At 47.2% G+C, this 20,046-nt stretch overlaps 1 protein-coding gene across 2 annotated transcripts; it reads right to left on the bottom strand.

Moving 5' to 3' along the window:
* Positions 1-8,724: 8,724 nt before the first annotated feature.
* ATP5MC2 (ATP synthase membrane subunit c locus 2) lies at positions 8,725-19,185 on the bottom strand. 2 transcript variants are annotated; one of them, XM_080705249.1, is made up of 5 exons: positions 19,177-19,185; positions 16,081-16,150; positions 13,177-13,254; positions 11,513-11,706; positions 8,725-8,930 (listed from the first exon to the last, which is right to left on the bottom strand). In XM_080705249.1, exons 2-5 carry the CDS (start codon positions 16,117-16,119, stop codon positions 8,816-8,818), a joined length of 426 nt encoding a protein of 141 aa, XP_080561375.1. In that variant the 5' UTR covers positions 16,120-16,150; positions 19,177-19,185; the 3' UTR covers positions 8,725-8,815. The 2 variants fall into 2 exon arrangements, with proteins under 2 accessions (XP_080561375.1, XP_080561374.1); XM_080705248.1 differs by lacking the exon at positions 19,177-19,185 and adding an exon at positions 18,717-18,747.
* Between the last annotated feature and the right edge of the window lie 861 nt (positions 19,186-20,046).

Below are 20,046 nucleotides of genomic sequence, written 5' to 3'. Positions count from 1 at the left end.
GGAGGCGGAGACAGGAGGATCGCACAGGTTCAAAGCCAGCCTCAGCTACTTAGTGAGGCTCTCAGCAACTTAGTGAGACCCTGTTTCCAAATAAAATATAAAATAGGTCTGGGAGTACAGCCCAGAGATAGCCTCTGGGTTCCACCCCCAGTACCACCAAAAAATAAAAATAAAAATAAATAAAATAAAAAATAAATATAATAAAATAAAGTTAAAAAAAAAAAGTTCCTCTGCTTTGCAGGGTGTGGTGGTGCACGCTTGTGATCCCCGTGCTTGGGAGACAGAGACAGGAGGATCGTGCAGGTTCGAAGCCAGCCTTGCTGGCTTAGGAGACGCTGTTTCCAAATAAAAGTACAAAATAGGTCTGGGAGTGTAGCCCGGAGGTAGAAGGGCTTCCAGGAACCCCAGTACCACCAAAAAAAAAAAAGAAAAAAAAATTCCTCTGTTTTATCACTTCCTACCTAGGTAACCTGGAGAACCAAGTCATGGTAGTGTTTGCGGTACTGGGGATGGAACCCAGGGGCGTTCTACATCTGAGCTACACTCCCTGCCATATATTTTGTATTTTTATTTTGAAACAGGGTCTCACTGAGTTGCGGAGGGCCTCACTAAGTAGCTGAGGCTGTCCACAAACTGCGATCCTCCGGTCTGCCTCCTAAATGCTGGGATTACAAGCATGCACCACCACACCCAGTTTTTTCTTTATTTTGAAACAGGGTCTCACTAAGTTGCAGAGGGCCTCACTAAGTAGCTGAGGCTGGCTGCGAACCTGAGAATCCATCTTACTGTCTCAGCCTCCCAAGTACTGGGATTACATGTGTGCGACACCATGCCTGGCAAAGTCATGGTTTTTGAACAGGAAAGAGAAAAGTACCGAATTCACAAATGAAATAGTGAAAGTAAATGAGTGTAGCATCTGTTTTTGCTTTAGATATCTTTCCTGGCTAGCCTTCCTGAGATATATTAGATTCAGATCAGTTAGAAGGCAGAAAGGTCAACTTTTTTTTTGTGTGTGTGTGTGTGTGTGTCTGGGGATGGAACCCAGGGGTATTCAACCTGAGCTATACCCTTTGCTCTATTTTTTTTTTTTAAATTCTGTGTGTGTGTGTGTGTGTGTGTGTGTGTGTGTGTTACTGTGGATGGGACCCAGGGGCATTCTACCTCTGAGCTATACCTCTAGCCCTATTTTTTAATCTTTATTTTGAAAAAGGGTCTCACTGAGTTGCAGAGGGCCTCACTAAGTAGTAGCTGAGGCTGTCCGCGAACCGTCATCCTCCAGTCTCAGCCTCCCAAATGCTGGGATTACAAACGTGCACCAGAATGCCCGGCAGGTCAATTGTGTGTGTGTGTGTGGGTACTGGGGATTGAGCCCAGTGGAATTCTACCTCTGAGCAACACCTGCAGCCCTATTTTTTAGATTGAAACAGGGTCTCTAGGTTGCTGAGTCTTGCTAAATTGTTGAGGCTGTCCTGGAGCCTCCCCAATACTGGGATTATAGGCATGCGCTACCAGGCCCCTCCTCTTTTTTGTGGTGCTGAGGATTAGGGGCATTCTACCTCTATCTCTGAGCTACATATCCAGCCCTGTATTTATTTATTTATTTATTTATTTATTTATTTATTTATTTATTTAGTGGTACCAGGGATTGAATTCACAGGTATTCTACCTCTGAGCTCCACCTCCAGCCCAATTTTTTTAATTGTGTGTGTGTGGCGGGGGGGGGGGGGCGTACTGGGGATGGAAGGCAGGGGCATTCTATCTCTGAGCTACGCCCCCTGTCCTAGTTTTTATTCTTTATTTTAAAACAGGGTCTCACTATGTTGCAGAAGGCTCCACTAAGTAGCTGAGGCTGTCTGAGAACCACAATCCTCCTGTCTCAGCCTCCCAAATGCTGGGATTACAAGCATGCACCACCACGCCTGGCTTTTATTCTTTATTTTGAAATAGGGTCTCACTAAATTGTAGAGGTCCTTACAAAGTTCCTAAGGCTGACCACAAAACTCTGATCCTCCTGTCTCAGACTCCCAAGTACTAGGATTACAAGCATGTGCCACCACACCCAGTTTTATTTTATTTTTTATTTGGGAACAGGGTCTCGCCAAGTTGATGCAAACCTCCCTGAGCTGCTGAGGCTGGCTTTGAACCTGCTATTCTCTTGTCTCAACCTCCCAAAGTACTCGCTTCCCAAGTACAGGCGAGTACCACCAAGCCTGGCTCCAACAAGAATTTTTTTTTGCAGGACTCTGGATTGAACTCAGGGGCATTCTACCTCCAAGCTACATCCCCAGCCCTATTTTTTATTCTTTATTTTGAAGCAGGGTCTTCCTGAGTTGCAAAGGGCCTAAGTAGTAGCTGAGGCTGTTATAGAACCCGGATCCTCCTGTCTCAGCCTCCCTAATGCAGAGATTACAAGCGTGCGCCACCACGCCTGGCTTCATACATTGAATTTTGATGGCACTATTCTTTCCAAACACTCAAGGCACCTTTGTATATAGTCACATAATTGCTGGGATGAGTGTTATTATCCTTATTTAGTAGGTGTGGAGAAACAGAGGTCCTAGATCACTGGTTAGTGATCTGCTCAGTGTCAAAGTGATCAGTGCTATAAGAGATATTAGAGCGGAAGTCTCCTGATTTCACATCATGTGTTATTTGCTGGGCATGGTGGTACAGCCCTGGAGCCCTAGTACTTGGAAGGCTGAGACAGTATTGCGCCCTAGCAACTTAATAAGATACTGTTTCAAAGTAAAAAGTAAAAAGAGGAATAGCTCAGAGATGGAATGCCCCCATTCCCACCCCCCAAAAATCATGTGCCTTTTTTTTTTTTTTTTTTTTTTTTTTGGGTATTGGAGATTGATCCCAGGAGCATTCTACCTTCAAGCCCCCAGCCCTTTTTAATTTTTATTTTGAAACTGGGTCTTGGTAAGTCCATGAGGGTCTTGCTAAGTTGCTGAGGCTGCCCTGGAACCTGTGATCTTCTTGTCTCAACCTCCCAACTACTTGGATTTTAGGTGTGTGCCACCACACCCAGCCTTTCGTGTGCCACTTTTATTTTTACTTTTTTGTGGGACTGGGAATAGAACTCAGGAGCATTCTACCTCTAAACTATACTCCCAGACCTATTTACTTTTTATTTTGAAAGAGAGTCTAAGTTGCAGAGGGCCTCATTAAATTTCTGAGGCTGGCCTTGAAACTGCACTTCTCCTGTCTCAGCCTCCCAAATACTGGGATTACAAGTGTGTGCCACCATGCCCAGCTCATGTGCCACTTTTTTGTGTGTGTGTGGGGGTACTGGGAAATGAACCCTGAGGCATTCTACCTCTGAGCTACATCCTCAGACCAACTTTTTTATTTCTTATTTGGAAACAGGGTCTCACTAGGTTGCTGAGAGCCTCACTAAATTGCTGAGGCTGTCCTTAAACCTGTAATCCTCGTCTCAGCCTCCCAAGTACTAGGATTACAAGTGTGGACCAACACGTCCGGCTCCTGTGTCACTTTTAAAACAGACAAGCAAACAGAAAGCTTTTGTGACCATAATGTTATCAAAGTTGGAGAGATCCTCGGAAAATGTGCTCTTGAACAGTGTTTTTCTACTAAAACATAGCACTCTTGTTCCCCAAGTGGCTGGTGACCTTGGCTGCTGACAGATGTCTGGGGCCTGAAGCTGAGAGGACTCGGCTTGCCTTGACTCCTCCTGAATAAATTTACCTCCAAGCGTCTTGCAGAACCATCTCGCCATTCAGAGAACAAAACACACCGCCAAGGAGCGTTGCTTTCTCCTAGCACCCAAGTTAAAGATCAAGGAAAGAAAAACAGATACCTGATGATTCAGGAAGGGAATGGGCCAGCATTTCCTTCAACAGAGGTTGAATTCAAGTGAGCAAGAGAGGGCTATTATTTTTAAATATATCGATACTTCCTAGAAAATCTTTTTTTTTTTTTTTTTTTGGTACTGGGGATTGAATCCAGGGGCCTTCTACCTCTGAGCTAAACTTCCAGTCTTTTTAAATGTGAAACAGAGCCGGGCGTGGTGGCGCACGCTTGTAATCCCTGCGCTTGGGAGGCGGTGACAGGAGGATCATGCAGGTTCGAAGCTAGCCGTGCTGGCTTAAGAGACCCTGTTTCAAAAATATAAAATAGGTCTGGGACTGTAGCCCGGAGGTAGAAGGGCTTCCAGGAACCCCAGTACCACCAAAAATAAAATTAAAAAAAAAAAAATTGAAACAGGCTCTCACTAAATTGCTGAGGCTGTCTTGAGCCTTAAATCCTCCTATCTCAGGCTCCCAATTAGTGGGATTACAGGCACCACCATATTCCACTCTCCCACCAATTCTTGGCAGGAGAGGTCAGAAGTCAGAGCCTGTCCAAGCTATATCTCCAGCCCTTTTTATTTCTCGTTGAGAAACAGGGTCTTTGTAGGTTGTTGAGGCTGTCATTGAACCTCCTAAAAACTGGGATTACAGGTGTGCGCCACCATACCTGGCTAAAGTTAGGCCTTTAGAGAATACAAGAAAATTCTCACTGGGCGTGGTGATGCATACCTGTAATCCCCACTTGGGAGGCGGAGACAGGAGGATGCTGCAGGTTCCAAGCCAGCCGTGCTGGCTTAAGAGAACCTGTTTCCAAATAAAAATATAAAAATAGGTCTGGGAGTGTAGCCCGGAGGTAGAAGAGCTTCCAGGAACCCCAGTACAACCAAAAAAAAAAAAAAGTTCCTCTCTGTTTTATCACTTTCTACCTAGGTAACCTAGAGAACCAAGTCATGGCTTTTATTTGTTTGTGGTACTGGGGATGGAACCCAGGGGCATTCTACCTCTGAGATACACTCCCTGCTCTACTTTTTGTATTTGTATTTTTATTTTGAAACAGGGTCTCACAGGAACCCCAGTACCACACACACACACACACACACACACACACACACACACACACACACATATTCTCATCTTTCTATTAATTCTTTGGTCCATGCTTTAATCCCAGCATTTGTGAGGCTGAGACAGGATTGTGGTTTGCAGACAGCCTCAGCTACTACTTAATGAGGCCTTTTGCAACTCAGTGAGACCCTGTTTCAAAATAAAGAATAAAAAATAGGGCTGGAGCCGGGCATGGTGGCGCATGCTTGTAATCCCCGCACTTGGGAGGCAGACACAGGACCGCACAGGTTCGAAGCCAGCCATGCTGGCTTAAGAGACCCTGTTTCCAAATAAAAATATAAAAAATAGGTCTGGGAGTATAGCCCAGAGGTAGAAGGGCTTCCAGGAACCCCAATACCACCAAAAAAAAAAAAAAAAAAAAATAGGGCTGGGGTGTAGCTTGGAGGTAGTACGTCCCTGGGTTCCAGCCTCAGTACTGAAAAAAAGAAATAAAGAAAGGAAGAAAGAAGGAAGGAAGGAATAGGTAGCTAAGTCTCCTAAGGATAACAAATTGGGTTTTTTGTGTGTGGTACTGAGGATGGAATCCAGGGTCATTTTACCTCTGAGTTACATCCCCCACCCTATATTTTATTCTTTCTTCATTTATTTATTTTGTGGTACTGGGGATGGAAGCCAGGGGCATTCTACCTCGGAGCCACACCCCCCAGTCTGTGAACCGTGATCACCTTATCTCAGCCTCCCAAATGCTGGGATTACAAAGCTTATTCCACTGTGCCCGGCTTATTCTTTATTATTTGGAAGCAGGGTCTAAGTTGCATAGGGCTTCACTAAGTAGCTGATCCTGGCTGCGAACCTCCCATCCTCCTGTCTCAGCCTCCCAAGTACTAGGGCTACAAGTGTGCACTACCTCACCTGGCTACAGACCAAATTTATTTATTTTGTGGTACTGGAGATGGAACCCAGGGGCATTCAACCTCCAGGCTACGCTCCCAGCCCTATTTTTGATTCTTTATTTTGACAGGGTCTCACTGAGTAGCTGAGGCTGTCTGCAAACCATAATTTTCCTGTCTCAGGCATCCAAATGCTGGGATTATAAGAGTGTGCCACCACGCCTGGCTATTTTTGTGGCATTGGGGATTAAACCCAGGGGCATTCTACCTCTGGGCTATACTCCAGCCTTATTTATTTATTTATGTACTGGGGATAGAACCTAGGGGCATTCTACCTCTGAGCTATACCCCTAGCCCTATTTTTTATTCTTTATTTTTTGAAACAGGGTTTCACTGAGTTGCAAAGGACCTCATTAAGTAGGAGCTGAGGCTGTCTTCAAACCACGATCCTCGCTGGGCGTGGTGGCACACGCTTGTAATCCCTGTGCTTGGGGGGCTGAGACAGGAGGATTGCACAGGTTCAAAGCCAGCCTCAGCGACTCAGTGAGGCTCTCAGCAACTTAGTGAGACCCTGTTTCCAAATAAAATATAAAAAAGGCCTGGGAGTATAGCCCGGAGGTAGAAAGCCTCTGAATTCCACCCCCAGTACCACCACCACCAAAAAAAAAAAAACCACGATCCTCCTGTCTCAGCCTCCCAAATGCTGGGATTACAAACCTGTGCCACCAAGCCCGGCCTCCAATTTTATTTTTATTTGAAAACTGGGTATTGCTAGATGAGGACTCATAAGTTGCTGAGACTGTCTTCGAACCTGTAATCCATTTGGTGTACAAATGTACACCATCACGCTCAGTTTCAGACTGAGTGTAAAAAGAGAAGTGAGCAGATTCAGAAAGCAGAGAAGAGCAGAAAAAGGGCAAGGGAGGAAGATATGGTAAGGACGGGAAAAACATTTAAAAGATGACTCATTTTGGGATAGTGTCTGGGAATAAAAGATCAACGTGACTGGGTGTTGGAAGGTGCCTGTTACTTTGGCTCCTCAAGGAGGCTGAAGCAGCAGGATCTTTTGCCAGAAGTTTGAGGCCAGCCTGGGCAAGATTCCTTCTCAAAAAAGATAAATCTGAGCCACGCGTGGTGGCGCACGCTTGTAATCCCTGTGCTTGGGAGGCAGAGACAGGAGGATCGCGCAGGTCGAAGCCAGCTGTGCTGGCTTAAGAGACCCTGTTTCCAAATAAAAAAATATAAAAATAGGTCTGGGAGTATAGCCCAGAGGTAGAAGGGCTTCCAGGAACCCCAGTACCACCAAAAAAAAAAAAAAAAAAAAGATAAATCTGAGCTGAGGCTGGTGGCACCTGCTTGTAATCCCAGTACTGAGAGGCTGAGGTAGGAGGAGTGCAGTTTGGAGGATACCCTCCAGCAAGTAGTCTCACCAACCTAGTGAGACCCTGTCTCAAAATAAAAATAAAATAGGGCTAGGGGAAGCTGGGCATGGTGGCGTGCATGCTTGAAATCCCCGCGCTTGGGAGTCTGAGACAGGAGGATCGCACAGGTTTGAAGCCAGCCTTAGCTACTTAGTGAGGCTCTCAGCAACTTAGTGAGACCCTGTTTCCAAATAAAGTATAACATAGGTCTGGGAATATAGCCCGGAGGTAGAAAGCCCCTGGGTTACACCCCCAGTACCACAAAAAAAAATAAAAAGAAAATAGGGCTGGGGATGTATCTTGGAGGTAGATGCCCCTGGTTTCAATCATCAGTACCACACAAAGATAAACCTGAAAAAGTTGTTCTTGCCAATGAAAACCAGTCCCATACTTAAGGAGATTCACCAGCCAGTGGTGGGTAGAAAAGCTAGAGACTGGAGGCAGGTGGCCAGTTAAGAGGTTTTTGCAACTGACCATGTGGGTGACAATGAGGGCCTGAGCCAGGAGAGTGGTAGTTGAACCCATCAGGCACACCTCTGTAATCCCAGTATTTGGGAAGCTGAGACAGGAGGATGCCAGGTTCAAGAGCAACCTCAACAACTAGGGAGACCCTGTTTCAAAATAAAAACAGGCTGGGAGTGTAGCTCAAGAGGCTAAATGCCCCTTGGTTCAATCCCTAGTACCACCAAAAGATAAAGCCCAGCAGTCATCACTTTAAGACAGCACTGTAAATTGCTACTAACCTCAATCCTCCAAAACAAATAAGAGGCCAAGCCACATGGTAATTATTAAAAAGGATATGTGTGTGTGTGAGATACTGGGGATTAAATCTTCAACCCACACCCCCAGCCCTTTTACTGTGTGTGTGTGTGTGTGTGTGTGTGTGTGTGTGTGTGTACAATTTGTGTGTGGTTCTGAGGGTGGAACCCAGGGGCACCTGACCTCCAAGGTACACCCCCTGCCCTATTTTTTATTCTTTATTTTGAAACAGGGTCTAAGTAGCTGAGGCTGTCCGCAAACTGCGATCCTCCAGTCTCAGCTACCTGAATGCTGGGATTGCAAGTTTGTGCTACTGCGTCTGGTGAGGAAAGTGATTTTATATGAAGCTTTCCTGAAATAGAGAAATAAGAACAAATGAGCGGGTATGGTGGCACATGCTTGTAATCCCAGTACTTAGGAAGCCGCACAAGGATGAGCCATGGTTCGTGGCCAGCTTCGGCTACTTTGGCCCTCTGAAACTCAGTAAGACCCTATTTCAAAATAGGGAATAAAAGATAGGGCTGATGATGTCACTTGGAGGTAGAATACCCCTGAATTCAATACCCGGTACTGCAAAAAACAAAAAACAAACCAACGACAAAAAACATGAGCGCAGTCAGAGCCCCGTTGAATTTAGAGCCATCACTACCTTCCATTACTTGTACTCTCACCAAGGCACTCAGCCAACCATGGAAAAGAAAAATACACAGGAGACTTGAGAAACATCTTATTAATACAGTATTTATTTGTCTTCCCTCTGTCAAACCCTGAGCCAACCACTTTCCCCAGGCTGCTTGGGGAGGTCTAGGGAAAGGAACAAGGGCAGACAAGACACGGGAGGAAGAATGGGGGGGTGGAGACTGCTCCTTCACATGGCGAAGAGGATGAGAAAGGCCACCATCAGGCAAAAGAGCCCCATGGCCTCCGAGAGGGCGAAGCCCAGGATGGCGTAGGAGAAGAGCTGTTGCTTCAGAGAAGGGTTCCTGGGAGACGGAGAGAAGACTGACTTTTTAGTCCACACTAAAGAAGCCAAACATCCAAAGTAGGCCTTCAGGATAGAATCATCTCACCCAAATTATGCAACACAGCCCAGGGACAAACACCATCTTCTTATCACTGTAACTTAAAACCTCTAGGCCTGGACACTTAACACCAAGGGCCTGAACAGATATAAGAGGTATCCAAAGTGGTAGCACCTCGGAGAGTAGTGTTTTCAAATTTTAAGTAGGACCCCAAAACAGGACACACAGAAGGCAAACTGCAGTGGTGCAAAAGGGGGGGATTTTAAATATTTGTCCCGTCTCCCCTTCATTCTCTAAGACAGTCTCTGAGGCATATCCTCAGGATCTTAGGACTTTATAGACATAATTAGAAAAACACTTCCAGAGTCACAGAGATCAACTCTTTTTTCAAAATAGTCAAAAGATCTTGGGCTTTAAGATGTTAGAATGGGAACCAGGTATGGTGGTGCACGCTTGTAATCCTAGTATTTGGGAGGCTGAGACAGGAGGATCCAGGTTCGTAGCCAGCCTCAGCTATGTAGTGAGGCCCTTTGCAACTCAGTGAGACCTTGTTTCAGAATTAAAAAAAAAAAAAAAAAAAAAAGACTGGGGGTGTCTCTCTGAGGTAGAATGCCCGAGTTCCATCCCCAATACCACAAAAAACCAAAAAAAAAAAAAAAAAAAAAAAACAAAAAACAAAACAAAAAAAAACCCCAAACAAAAAAACAAACAAAAAAACCGGGGTGTGGTGATGCACACTTGTAATCCCAGCACTTGGGAGGCTGAGACTGGAGGATCGCACAGGTTCAAAGCCAGCCTCAGCTACTTAGTGAGGCTCTTAGCAACTTTGTGAGACCCTGTTTCCAAATAAAGTATAAAACAGGTCTGGGAGTATAGCCCGGAGGCAGAAAAGCCTCTGGGTTCCAGCCCCAGTACTACAAAAAAAAAAAAAAAAAAAAAAAAAAAAAAAAGTTGATGGTGTTTCCATACATATTCTCTACTTCTTTTACTGACACCTTGGGAAATCTTGATGGATAAGGCAAAAAACAAAAAACAACAAAAAAACCCACTGACTTTTAACAGAATCTCACGCAGAAAGAGTCAGGTTTCCCAACTGCAAGCCTGCAATAATAACCTTATTCCCCAAAGGCAGCAAGAGAACTCGCTAGCCTCTAGAGGATTAATTATCTTTAATAGTGAGTTGTCCAGAGTTGGTGGGGACCAAATAGTCCCAGGTGCCAGGAACCAGCAGGACCGGCAACACAGGCAGGTTCCCAGGAGGGAGAGAGGGGAATCCCAGAGATGGGAGGAGAGCAATGTCACCACATGATAACCAGCTCTAAACCAGGATGGCACTTTTTTGTGTGTTATGTGTGTGATTTTGGGGATCAAACCCAGGGGAATTCTACTTCTGAGTTATACCCCCAGCCCTATTTTTATTTTTTACTTTGAAACAGGGTCTCAGCTATGCATGGTGGTGCATGCTTGTAATTCTAGAACTTGGGAGGCTGAAAATTGCAGGTTTGCAGCCAGCCTCAGCTACTTAGTAAGGCTCTCTGCAACTTAGTTCAAAAGACCCTGGTTCAAAGTAAAGGATAAAAAATAGGGCTGAGGGTGGGGAGGGAGTAGCATGAAGGTAGAATGCCCCTGGGTTCAATCTTCAGTACTGCAAACCCCCTGAACAAACAAACAAAACAAACAAAAACCCCCCCAAAAAACCAAAAAAACAGGGCTGGGGGGTATAGCTAAGATGTAGAATGCCCCTGGGTTTCATCTCCAGTACCACTCACCCAAGGGGGTTAAAAAAGCCACTTCTGCATAGGATAGAATAGCTCTAGACTACCTAATATTTCTTTTCTCTGTGTGGTACTGGGAATTGAACCCAGGGCCATTCTACCTCTGTGCTATACCCCAGCCCTATTTTATTCTTTATTTGGAAACAGGGTCTCACTAAGTTGCTGAGAGCCTAAGTAGCTGAGGCTGGCTTTGAACCCATGTGATCCTCCTGTCTCAGCCTCCCAAGCTCTGGGGTTACAAGCGTGCGCCACCATGCCCAGCTGTAACCACCTTTTTATTTTTTGGAACTGGGAATTGACCCCAGGGCATTCTAACTCCCAGTTGGGCCCTATTTTATTTTTATTTATTTATTTATTATTATTATTATTTTTTTGGTGGTACTGGGGGTGGAACCCAGAGGCTTTCTACCTCCGGGCTATACTCCCAGACCTATTTTGTATTTTATTTGGAAACAGGGTCTCACTAAGTCGCTGAAAGCCTCACTAAGTAGCTGAGGCTGGCTTCGAACCTGCGTGATCCTCCTGTTTCAGCCTCCCAAGCGCGGGGATTACAAGCGTGCGCCACCACGTCCGGCTTTTATTTTTTACTTTGAAAAGAGTCTCACTACGTTGCCAAGGCTGATCACAAACCTGTGATCCTCCTGTCTCAGCCTTCCAAGCACTAGGATTACAAGCACGCGCCACCTCTCCCGGTTTACACTGCCTAATATTTCTGCTCAGACATTTGGAAAGCATTTTAGAGCCAATGGATGGCCCAACTTATCTTACCTGGCATAACCAATAATGAGGCTTCCAAACACAGTCCCAATACCGGCCCCAGAGCCAGCCACCCCCACGGTGGCAGCCCCAGCCCCAATGAACTTGGCTGCTGTGTCGATGTCCCGTGAAATGGCGCTGGTTTGGAAGCTGCGGCTAGGGACACATGAGGTCAGGGGACGCGAGACTGCCAAGCTGTTGAGGCTCTGTGAAGAGGCAAGTAAAAGGTAAAAGTATTTTTGGAGACCCTGTTTTTTGCTTTGAAAGTATCTTTTTTTTTTTTTTTTTGTATAAAGATCGAACCTAAGGGCATTCTGAGCTCTACTCCTAGCCCTTTATTTTGAAACAGGGTTTCACTAAATTGCTGAAGCTGGCCCTGAACCCTGAAATCCTCTTGTCGCAGCCTGCTAAGTACGGAGATGAGAGGTATCTATTATGCCTGCCTAAACCTTTTTTATCTTTTTTATTTTTGGCAGGATTGGGGATGGAACCCAGGGGTATTCTACCTTTGAGCTACACCCCCAGCCCTATTTTTTATTCTTTATTTTGAAACAGGGTCTGAGTTGCAAAGGGCCTAAGTAGCTGCAGCTGGCCACGAACCGCAATCCTCCTGTCTCAGTCTCCCAAATGCTGGGATTATGCAAATCCCAGCTTTGCCTAAGCCTTTTTTACCCTTTATACCCTTCTATGCTGTCAAATCCAATGGCTTCTTCCCCAAAATGGAAAACTGTCTGAGTCTGACTCCATGGAAAACTCCTTACAATACTGCTAAGTATTTTTTTGTGTACGTGGCACTAGGGGCATTCTACCTCTGAGCTACGCCCCCATCCCTATTTTATTATTTTATTTGGAAACAGGGCCTAATCTGAAGAGGGCCTCACTTAGTTGCTGAGGCTGTCTTTGAATCTGCAATTCTATCTCAGCCTCTTAAGTACTACCACATCTGACTAGGACATGAATTTTTTTTGTGTGTGTGGTAGTGGGGATGGAACCTAGGAGCACTGTACCTCTACCCCCCAGCCTTCTTTTTTAGTTTTTCATTTCTGAAACAGGGTCTAATTGAGTTGCAGACGGCCTCGCTAAGTAGCTGAGGCTGTCCGTGAACCACCATCCTACAGTCTCTGCCTCTTGAATGCTGGGATTCCCGGCAGGACATGAATTTTATCTTATTTTACTTTTTTGCGGGTCTGGGGATGGAACCCAGGGGCATTCGACCTCTGAGCTACAACCCCTGCCCTAATTTTTATTTTGAAACAGGCTCTTACTAAGTTGCAGAGGGCCTCGCTAAGTAGCTGAGGCTGTCAGTGAACCATGATCTTTCGGTCTTAGCCTCCCAAATGCTGGGATTACAAGCGTGCGCCACCATGCCGGGCAGGACACGCCACTCCCTCCCTTTAAATGTCTTCAACATTCAGGTGTAGACTAGAATGGTAAGAGAGACCCTAGCCTGTTCCTGGTATCCGGGACCTGAAGCCAGTAGGCTAGTCTAAGCCACAACAATTAGGAGTAGTACACACAGGCATGCAAAAACTAGAGCACTAGAACATGTGCAATGGTGACTTCTCTCCGCCTAAAGCCAAGGAGATGGCTGTCCTCAGCACTCCCTCTACTGGTCCTGGCAGGTAACCCTGCCTACCCCACCCCCAACCATCATCCATTTCCACCTGTCAAGGTACCTCATCTGTCAGTGTCTGTGGTCGGTTCGGCACCACTGCAGACAGTGGTCGGCTCAGCAGCTGAGAGGTGCTCCTGACCTGGTGGGATGACACGGACCAAAAGGTCATGGAAGGCCGTGAAGGACTTTCAGATCACCAGTCCCATTTTTATTTGGAAGCAGGGTCTCACTATGTTGCTGAGGCTGGCTGTGAACCTGCTTTCACACCTGTGATTCTCCTGTCTCAATCTCCCAAGTACAGGGATTACAGGCATGTGCCACTATGCCCCTCCCTCCCTTTCTCTCTCTTTTTTTGGGTTGGGGGGGATGAGATTCCATGGTAGCCTGAAAGAAGAAAGTGAATGCTTGCCAGGGCACGCATTCTTTGCGAAGCCTCAGAACAGGGCACCCTATTCTTTGGAAGCCAGTTAATTCTCCCCAACCATGGCCAACATCACATATCTAATCCTGAAACTATTAAGTTCCTATAAACTGGAACCCAAGCCAGGTTCAATGGCACACACCTGTACTCCAAGCTGGGGATGAACCCAGAGGCATTCTACCTCTGAGCTACACCACCAGCCCTATTTTTCCTTCCTTCCTTCTTTCTATTTTTGGTGGTGCTGGGGTTCCTGGAAACCCTTCTACCTCCGGGCTACACTCCCAGACCCATTTCATACTTTTTTATTTGGAAACAGGGTCTCTTAAGCCAGAGAGGCTGGCTTCGAACCCGCGCGATCCTCCTGTCTCCGCCTCCCAAGCACGCAACCACCATGCCCAGCTTATTCTTTATTTTGAAACAGGGTCTTACTGAGTTGCAAAGGGACTAAGTAGCTGAGGCGGTCCATGAACTACAACCCTCTTGTCTCAGCCTCCCAAATGCTGGGATTACAAGTGTGCGCCACCATGCTTGGCATCATTCTTTCTTTTGGAAACAAACAAGCAAAATCTCCTCTTCCTCCCAGACAGGACTGCAGCTTCACGGCCAGACTGGCCAAACTGGCCAGCCTCAGCAACATGAAGCCCTCCGCAACTTGGTGAGACTCTGTTTCAAAATGAACAATAAAATAGACCTGGGGATATAGCTCAGAGGTAGAACACCCCTGGGTTCCATCCCCAGTACCATCACCACAACAAAAAACACAGTGTCTTGCTAAGTTGCTGGGGCTAGCCGCAAACTTGTGACCCTCCTGCTTCAGCCTCCCTTGTACTGTGATTATAGGCGGCATGCATCAACATGCCCAAAACCATCTAATTAAAATTTTTTCCATGTTGCTTTTGAGCCAAATACTTTTCCAATGTATTGTAAAAATACAATATACTTATGTGTATTTTAGCTTTTCAACCAAATTTAAGTTCCTAGAATGAACTCTTAGCTAAGGCTTACTCAGGACAAAATATTATATATATTTATTTTTTCCAGACCAAACGATGTAACCACCTTTTATACACACACACGCGCACGCGCGTGTGTGTGTGTGTGTGTGTGTGTGTGTGTATATATATATATATGTATATGTATATGTATATGTATATGTATATGTATATATGTATGTATGTATTTTTTTAGTGGTACTGGGGGTGGAACCCAGGGGTTTTTCTACCTCCGGGCTATACTCCCAGACCTATTTTATACTTTATTTGGAAACAGGGTCTCACTAAGTTGCTGAGAGCCTCACTAAGTAGCTGAGGCTGGCTTCGAACCTGCACGATCCTCCTGTCTCAGCCTCCCAAGCGCTGGGATTATAAGTGTGCGCCACCACGTCCTGCTGTAACCACCTTTTTAGTTTTTGGAACTGGGAATTGAGCCCAGGGGCATTCTAACTCCCAGCAATATATATATATTTTTCTTGGTTCTGGAGATGGAACCCAGGGGCATTTGACCTCTGAGCTACATCCCCTGCCCTGTTTTTTTTTTTTATTCTTTATTTTGAAACAGGGTCTCACTAAATTGGGGAGGGCTTCACTAAGTAGCTGGGGCTGTCCGCGAATGGTGATCCTCTGGTCTCAGCCTCCTGAATGCTAGGATTATGAGTGTGCACAACCATGCCTGGCTGTAATTTTTTAATTTTTATACAGGGTCTTAATAGATTGCTGAAAATCTTGCTACAATCCTGAGGCTGTCCTCAAATCTGTGATCCTCCTGACTTAGCCTCCCAAGCACTGGGATTACAGGCACGTGCCACCCTGCCCAGCTATAATCAACTCTATGCTTACCACTTCTGACTGGGTTCCAGTTTATTTTTGTTTTTGCCGCACTAGGGGCTGAACACAAGGGTGCTTTAACAGTGAGCTAAATCCCTGGTACTTTTAAATTAATTTTTAGACAGGGTCTTGAACATTGCTGAGGCTGGCCTCAAATTTGGGATCCTCCTGCCTCAGCCTCTCAAGTTGCTTGGATTACAGGTGTGTGCCATTGAACCTGGCTTGGGTTCCTGTTTACAGAAACTTAATAGTTTCAGGATTAGATATGTGATGTTGGCCATGGTTGGTAAGAATTAACTGGCTTCCAAAGGATAACGTGGGGGTGCCCTGGCAAGCATTCACTTTCTTCTTTCAGGCTACCACGGAATCTCATTCACACCCCACCCAGCCTGGTGTGAAGAATCAATTTGATATCAAAGAAACAAGATGCCCTTCCTTTTTTTTTTTTTTTTTGTGATACTGGGGGTGGAACCCAGAGGCTTTCTACCTCTGGGCTATACTCCCAGAAGTATTTTATACTTCATTTGGAAACAGGGTCTCACTAAGTTGCTGAGAGCCTCACTAAGTAGCTGGGGCTGGCTTTGAACCTGTGCGACCTCCTGTCTCAGCCTCCCAAGCACGGGGATTACAAGCGTGAGCCACTATGCCCGGCTGGCCCTCCTTTTATGAAACTCTCCCAAGAAAAAAAGCAGGTGCTAAATAAAAAAAGATAAGTACTCACCAAGGAGGGGGTGGAGAGGAACTTGGAGCAGGCATACATTTTCAGGGGGTGAGGGGCCTTGGCAGGAGAGCTGGAATTACAGAAGCAACAGAGTAAATACTGTCCTCGCCCCCTAAACTACATCCTTAGTAGTAGAAAAGGTATTCTAGGAAACGTCACTGACCCAGAGAGAAAGCTGACCAGTAGAGATGAAATTCAGATCCTGAAATGATTTTCTCTACAAACTCCACCTTAGTGGTGGCGCACACTTGGAATCCCAGCATTCGGGAGGCTGAGACAAGGAGGATTGTGGTTCGCGGACAGCCTCAGCTACTTAGTGAGGCCCTTTGCAACTCAGTGAGACCCTGTTTCAAAATAAAGAACAAAAAGTAGGGCTGGGAATAGAGCTTGAAGATACAATGCTCCTGGGTTCCATCCCCAGAAATGCAAAAAAAAAAAAAAAGAAAGATTGCACTGGGAGGGACATTCTACCTCTGGGCTATACTCTGAACCCTAAAATTTTATCTTTATCTTTTTTGCGGTACTGGGGATTGAACCCAGGGTATTCTACCTCTGAGCTATACCCCCAGCCCTATTTTTTTATTCTTTATTTTTTGTGGTACTGGGGATGGAACCCAGGGGCTTTCTACCTCTGAGTGACATTCCCAGACCTACTTTATATTTTATTTGGAAACAGGGTCTAACTAAGCTGCTGAGAGCCTCTAAGTAGCCAAGGCTGGCTTCAAACCTGCACGATCCTCCTGTCTCAGCCTTCCAATCGTGCACCACTACACCTGACTCAGTTCTTTATTTTGAAACAGGGTCTCACTAAGTTGCTGAGGCTGGCTGCGAACCTGTGATCCTCCTGTCTCAGCCTCTCAAATACTGGGAGGCGTGTGCCACCATGCCTGGCTCCCTATTTTATTTGTAAAGAGGGTCTTCCTAGGTTGATGAGTTTCAATATTTGCTGAGACTGTCCTGGAACCTGCAATCCTCCTGTCTCAGCTTCCCAAGTACTGGAATTATAAGCATGTCTCACCACTCCCAGTTCACTTTTAAGATTTTCTTATAATCAAATGATGTTCAGCTGGGCGTGGTGGCACAGGTTTGTAATCCCAGCATTCCGGAGGCTGAAACTGGAGGATTGTGGTTCGCGGACAGCCTCAGCTACTTAGTGAGGCCCTCTGCAACTCAGTGAGACCTGGTTTGAAAATAAAGAATTTAAAAAAAAAAAAAAATAGGGCAGGGAGTGTAGCTCGGAGGTCAAATGCCCCTGGGTTCCATCCCCAGGACCCCCCCCCCACCAAAAAAAAGATGTTCACCTGGTCTGAACATATAACCATTAATCACTTAGTGACCAATTTCAGACCAGTTCCCCATTTCCACAGCTTCATTTTGTGTGTGTGTGTGTGTGGTATTGGGGATTGAACCCACAGACACTCTACCATGAAGCTACATCTTTGCCCTTAAGTTGCCCAGGCTGGCCTCAAACTTCCAATCAGTCCTTCTTTAGCCACCTGGGATTATAGGCAGGTACTACTATGCCTAATGATATTTAATATAAACATATATTTTGCAGTGTTAGGGATTGAGCCTAGGGCTGTGAGCACACTGGGCAAGTGCTCTCCATAGAGTCATACTCTAAGCTCCTACAGACTAGTCTGTACTTCTGGGAAGTAACTGCTCAAGAAAAAGACACTAGAGGTCTCCAAAAATCTTTTTACTGAATTGCTTGGAAGTATATTACTCCTCAAAACACTTTAATTTCCAACATTAATTAATGGCACAAGGCAGATCAATAAGGAACTCTCATTACTCTCAAAAGTAACGACTATTAAACTACTTGACTTTCACCAGCACACTAAGGAGTATTAGTGTGATGGTGAAAAAAAATTTTTTTTCAATTGTGGGGACTGAACCCAGAGGCATTCTACCTCCGAGCTGTACCCCCAGTCTTATTTGACTATTTGGGGATCGAAACTAGGAGCATTATACCTCTGAGCTGCACCCCCAGCCCTATTTAGTTCTTTATTTTGAAACAGGGCATCCCAAATTGCTGAGGCTGGGGCAAACCTGAATCCTCCTGGTCTCAGCCTCCCAAGTACTGGGATTACAAGGGCATGCCACCACACCCAGGCCCTATTTTATTTATTTATGGTATTGGGGATTGAAACCAGGGGCATTCTACTTCTGAGCTACACCGCCAGTCCCATTTTATTTTTTATATTTGAAACAGGGTCTCAGAAGGGCCGGGCATGGTGGCTCATGTTTATAATTCCAGTACCTGGGAGGCTGAGACAAGATTGCAGGTTCGCGCTAGCCTCAGCAACTTGTGGGGCCCTATGCAACTTAGTGAGTTAAAAAAAGAAAGTCTCTACTGTAAGTTGCGGTTGTTTTTCACTAAGTTGCTGAAGCTGGACGAGAACTCGCGATCCTCCTGTCTCAGCCTCCCAGGTACTGAAACTGCAAGCATGCACCACCACGCCCGGCTCCTATTTTGAAACAGGGTCTCGCTAGGTTGCCATGAGCCTCACTAAATTGCTGAGGCTGTTCTCGAACCTGTCATCCTCCTGCCTCAGCCTTCCAAGTACTTGAATTACAGGCGTGCACAACCACGCTCGGCTCACAATGAACTTTTTAAATTGAGGGATGCTGACCAGGGGGGTTGGCGGCTTTGGGCGATGCACCATCTCCATTGCTCGCAGCGCCTGCGGTCCTGGGGCCGAATCTGGAGGTTTCAGGCACGAGTCAGGAGGAGAAAGCGGGGTAGGAGGGGCAATGGGGGGGGGGGTTGTGACAACTCTGAAGGAGCAGGAGAGCGAGCAAGCCAAGAGCGCCCGTCTGGGCTGGGTCGGGAGAGGTGAGAACCAGCCCTCCCGGATCTGACTTTCTCCCGCTCCTAGGCGCCCTCCCCCCAGAGCACAAGATGGCGCCGGGCCCGCGCGGCTGGAGGTCACCGGCATGCGGGAGGGGCAGCTTTCAGACGTGGGGGGCACAGCGGGACCTCGGGAGGGTGCGAGGACCGGGGTGGGAGCAAGCGAGGTAAGGGCCTCACCGCATCCGCGCAACCCGCGCGCCTGCGCGGCGCGGAGAGGGCACGAGGCCCCAAGGCCTTACCTGCTCCCAGCGCAGAGAAGACAGAGAGGGGAGGGGGCGGGAAGAGCGACAGGGAGGCTCGGCGCATGCGCGGCCCGGGCCACCGAGTCGCTCCGCCGCGGATAGAGCGAACGCCACGTCGAGGGCCGGTCCCGGGCGCCACAGCGCCGCCTGCCAGCTCCGAGGCGGCCTCCGGCCAGCAGCGCCACCTGGCGGTTTAAAAGGGAAACGGCAGGCGGAGCCGACCCAGCACAGACGCGAGCCCACTCCGCAGAGCCCTTTCCGAGCATGCGCGCAGTCACACGGGGGCGGGGCGGGGCGCCTTCTCAGAAATGCGTGCTAAGTAGCGTACGTGGGAGGTTGGGGTTCGGTCCCTAAAATGTAGCAGGAGAAATACGAGGTCTGAGAGCCCGGCTTTCTCTTGCCCGGGCACCCTGGAGTCTCTGGGTGGAAAGTGGGTTCCGCCCTTGGCGGCGTGGCCGCCTCGCGTCCTGCCGGCGCCGTCCGAGCCCGCAGCCTCCGAGCCGCGCGGGCGCAGCACGAGCCGGGAGGCTCACCAAGCCCCATAAAGAATAAAAAATAAAAAGAAAGCCGCGGCTGTAAATAAAGCCAAATCCGCCGCCCTCCGCGGGGCCGTTTGTCCTCCCTCCTTGGCCCCGTCCTTCCCGCCGCCCCTCGGCCCCGCGGCGCCCCGGCCCCGAGCTCCTCCATTTAATCGGATTTGGGAGAAGGGGAGGATAAATCACAGCAGCAGCTTTACGGTCCCGGAGGAGAGGCGAGCCGCAGCCAGGCACACCCCGGCCGGCGATAAAAACCGCCGCTGAAAGCCCACGGAGCAATTTCCCGGGACCCCGAGCGACGCCATTACAGGAATGTAATTTTGCCCGGATG

Source organism: Muscardinus avellanarius (genome assembly GCF_963383645.1).
Source record: "Muscardinus avellanarius genome assembly, chromosome: 11".
Taxonomy (NCBI): Eukaryota; Metazoa; Chordata; class Mammalia; order Rodentia; family Gliridae; genus Muscardinus; species Muscardinus avellanarius.
This window is presented reverse-complemented; position numbering and strand designations above follow the sequence as displayed.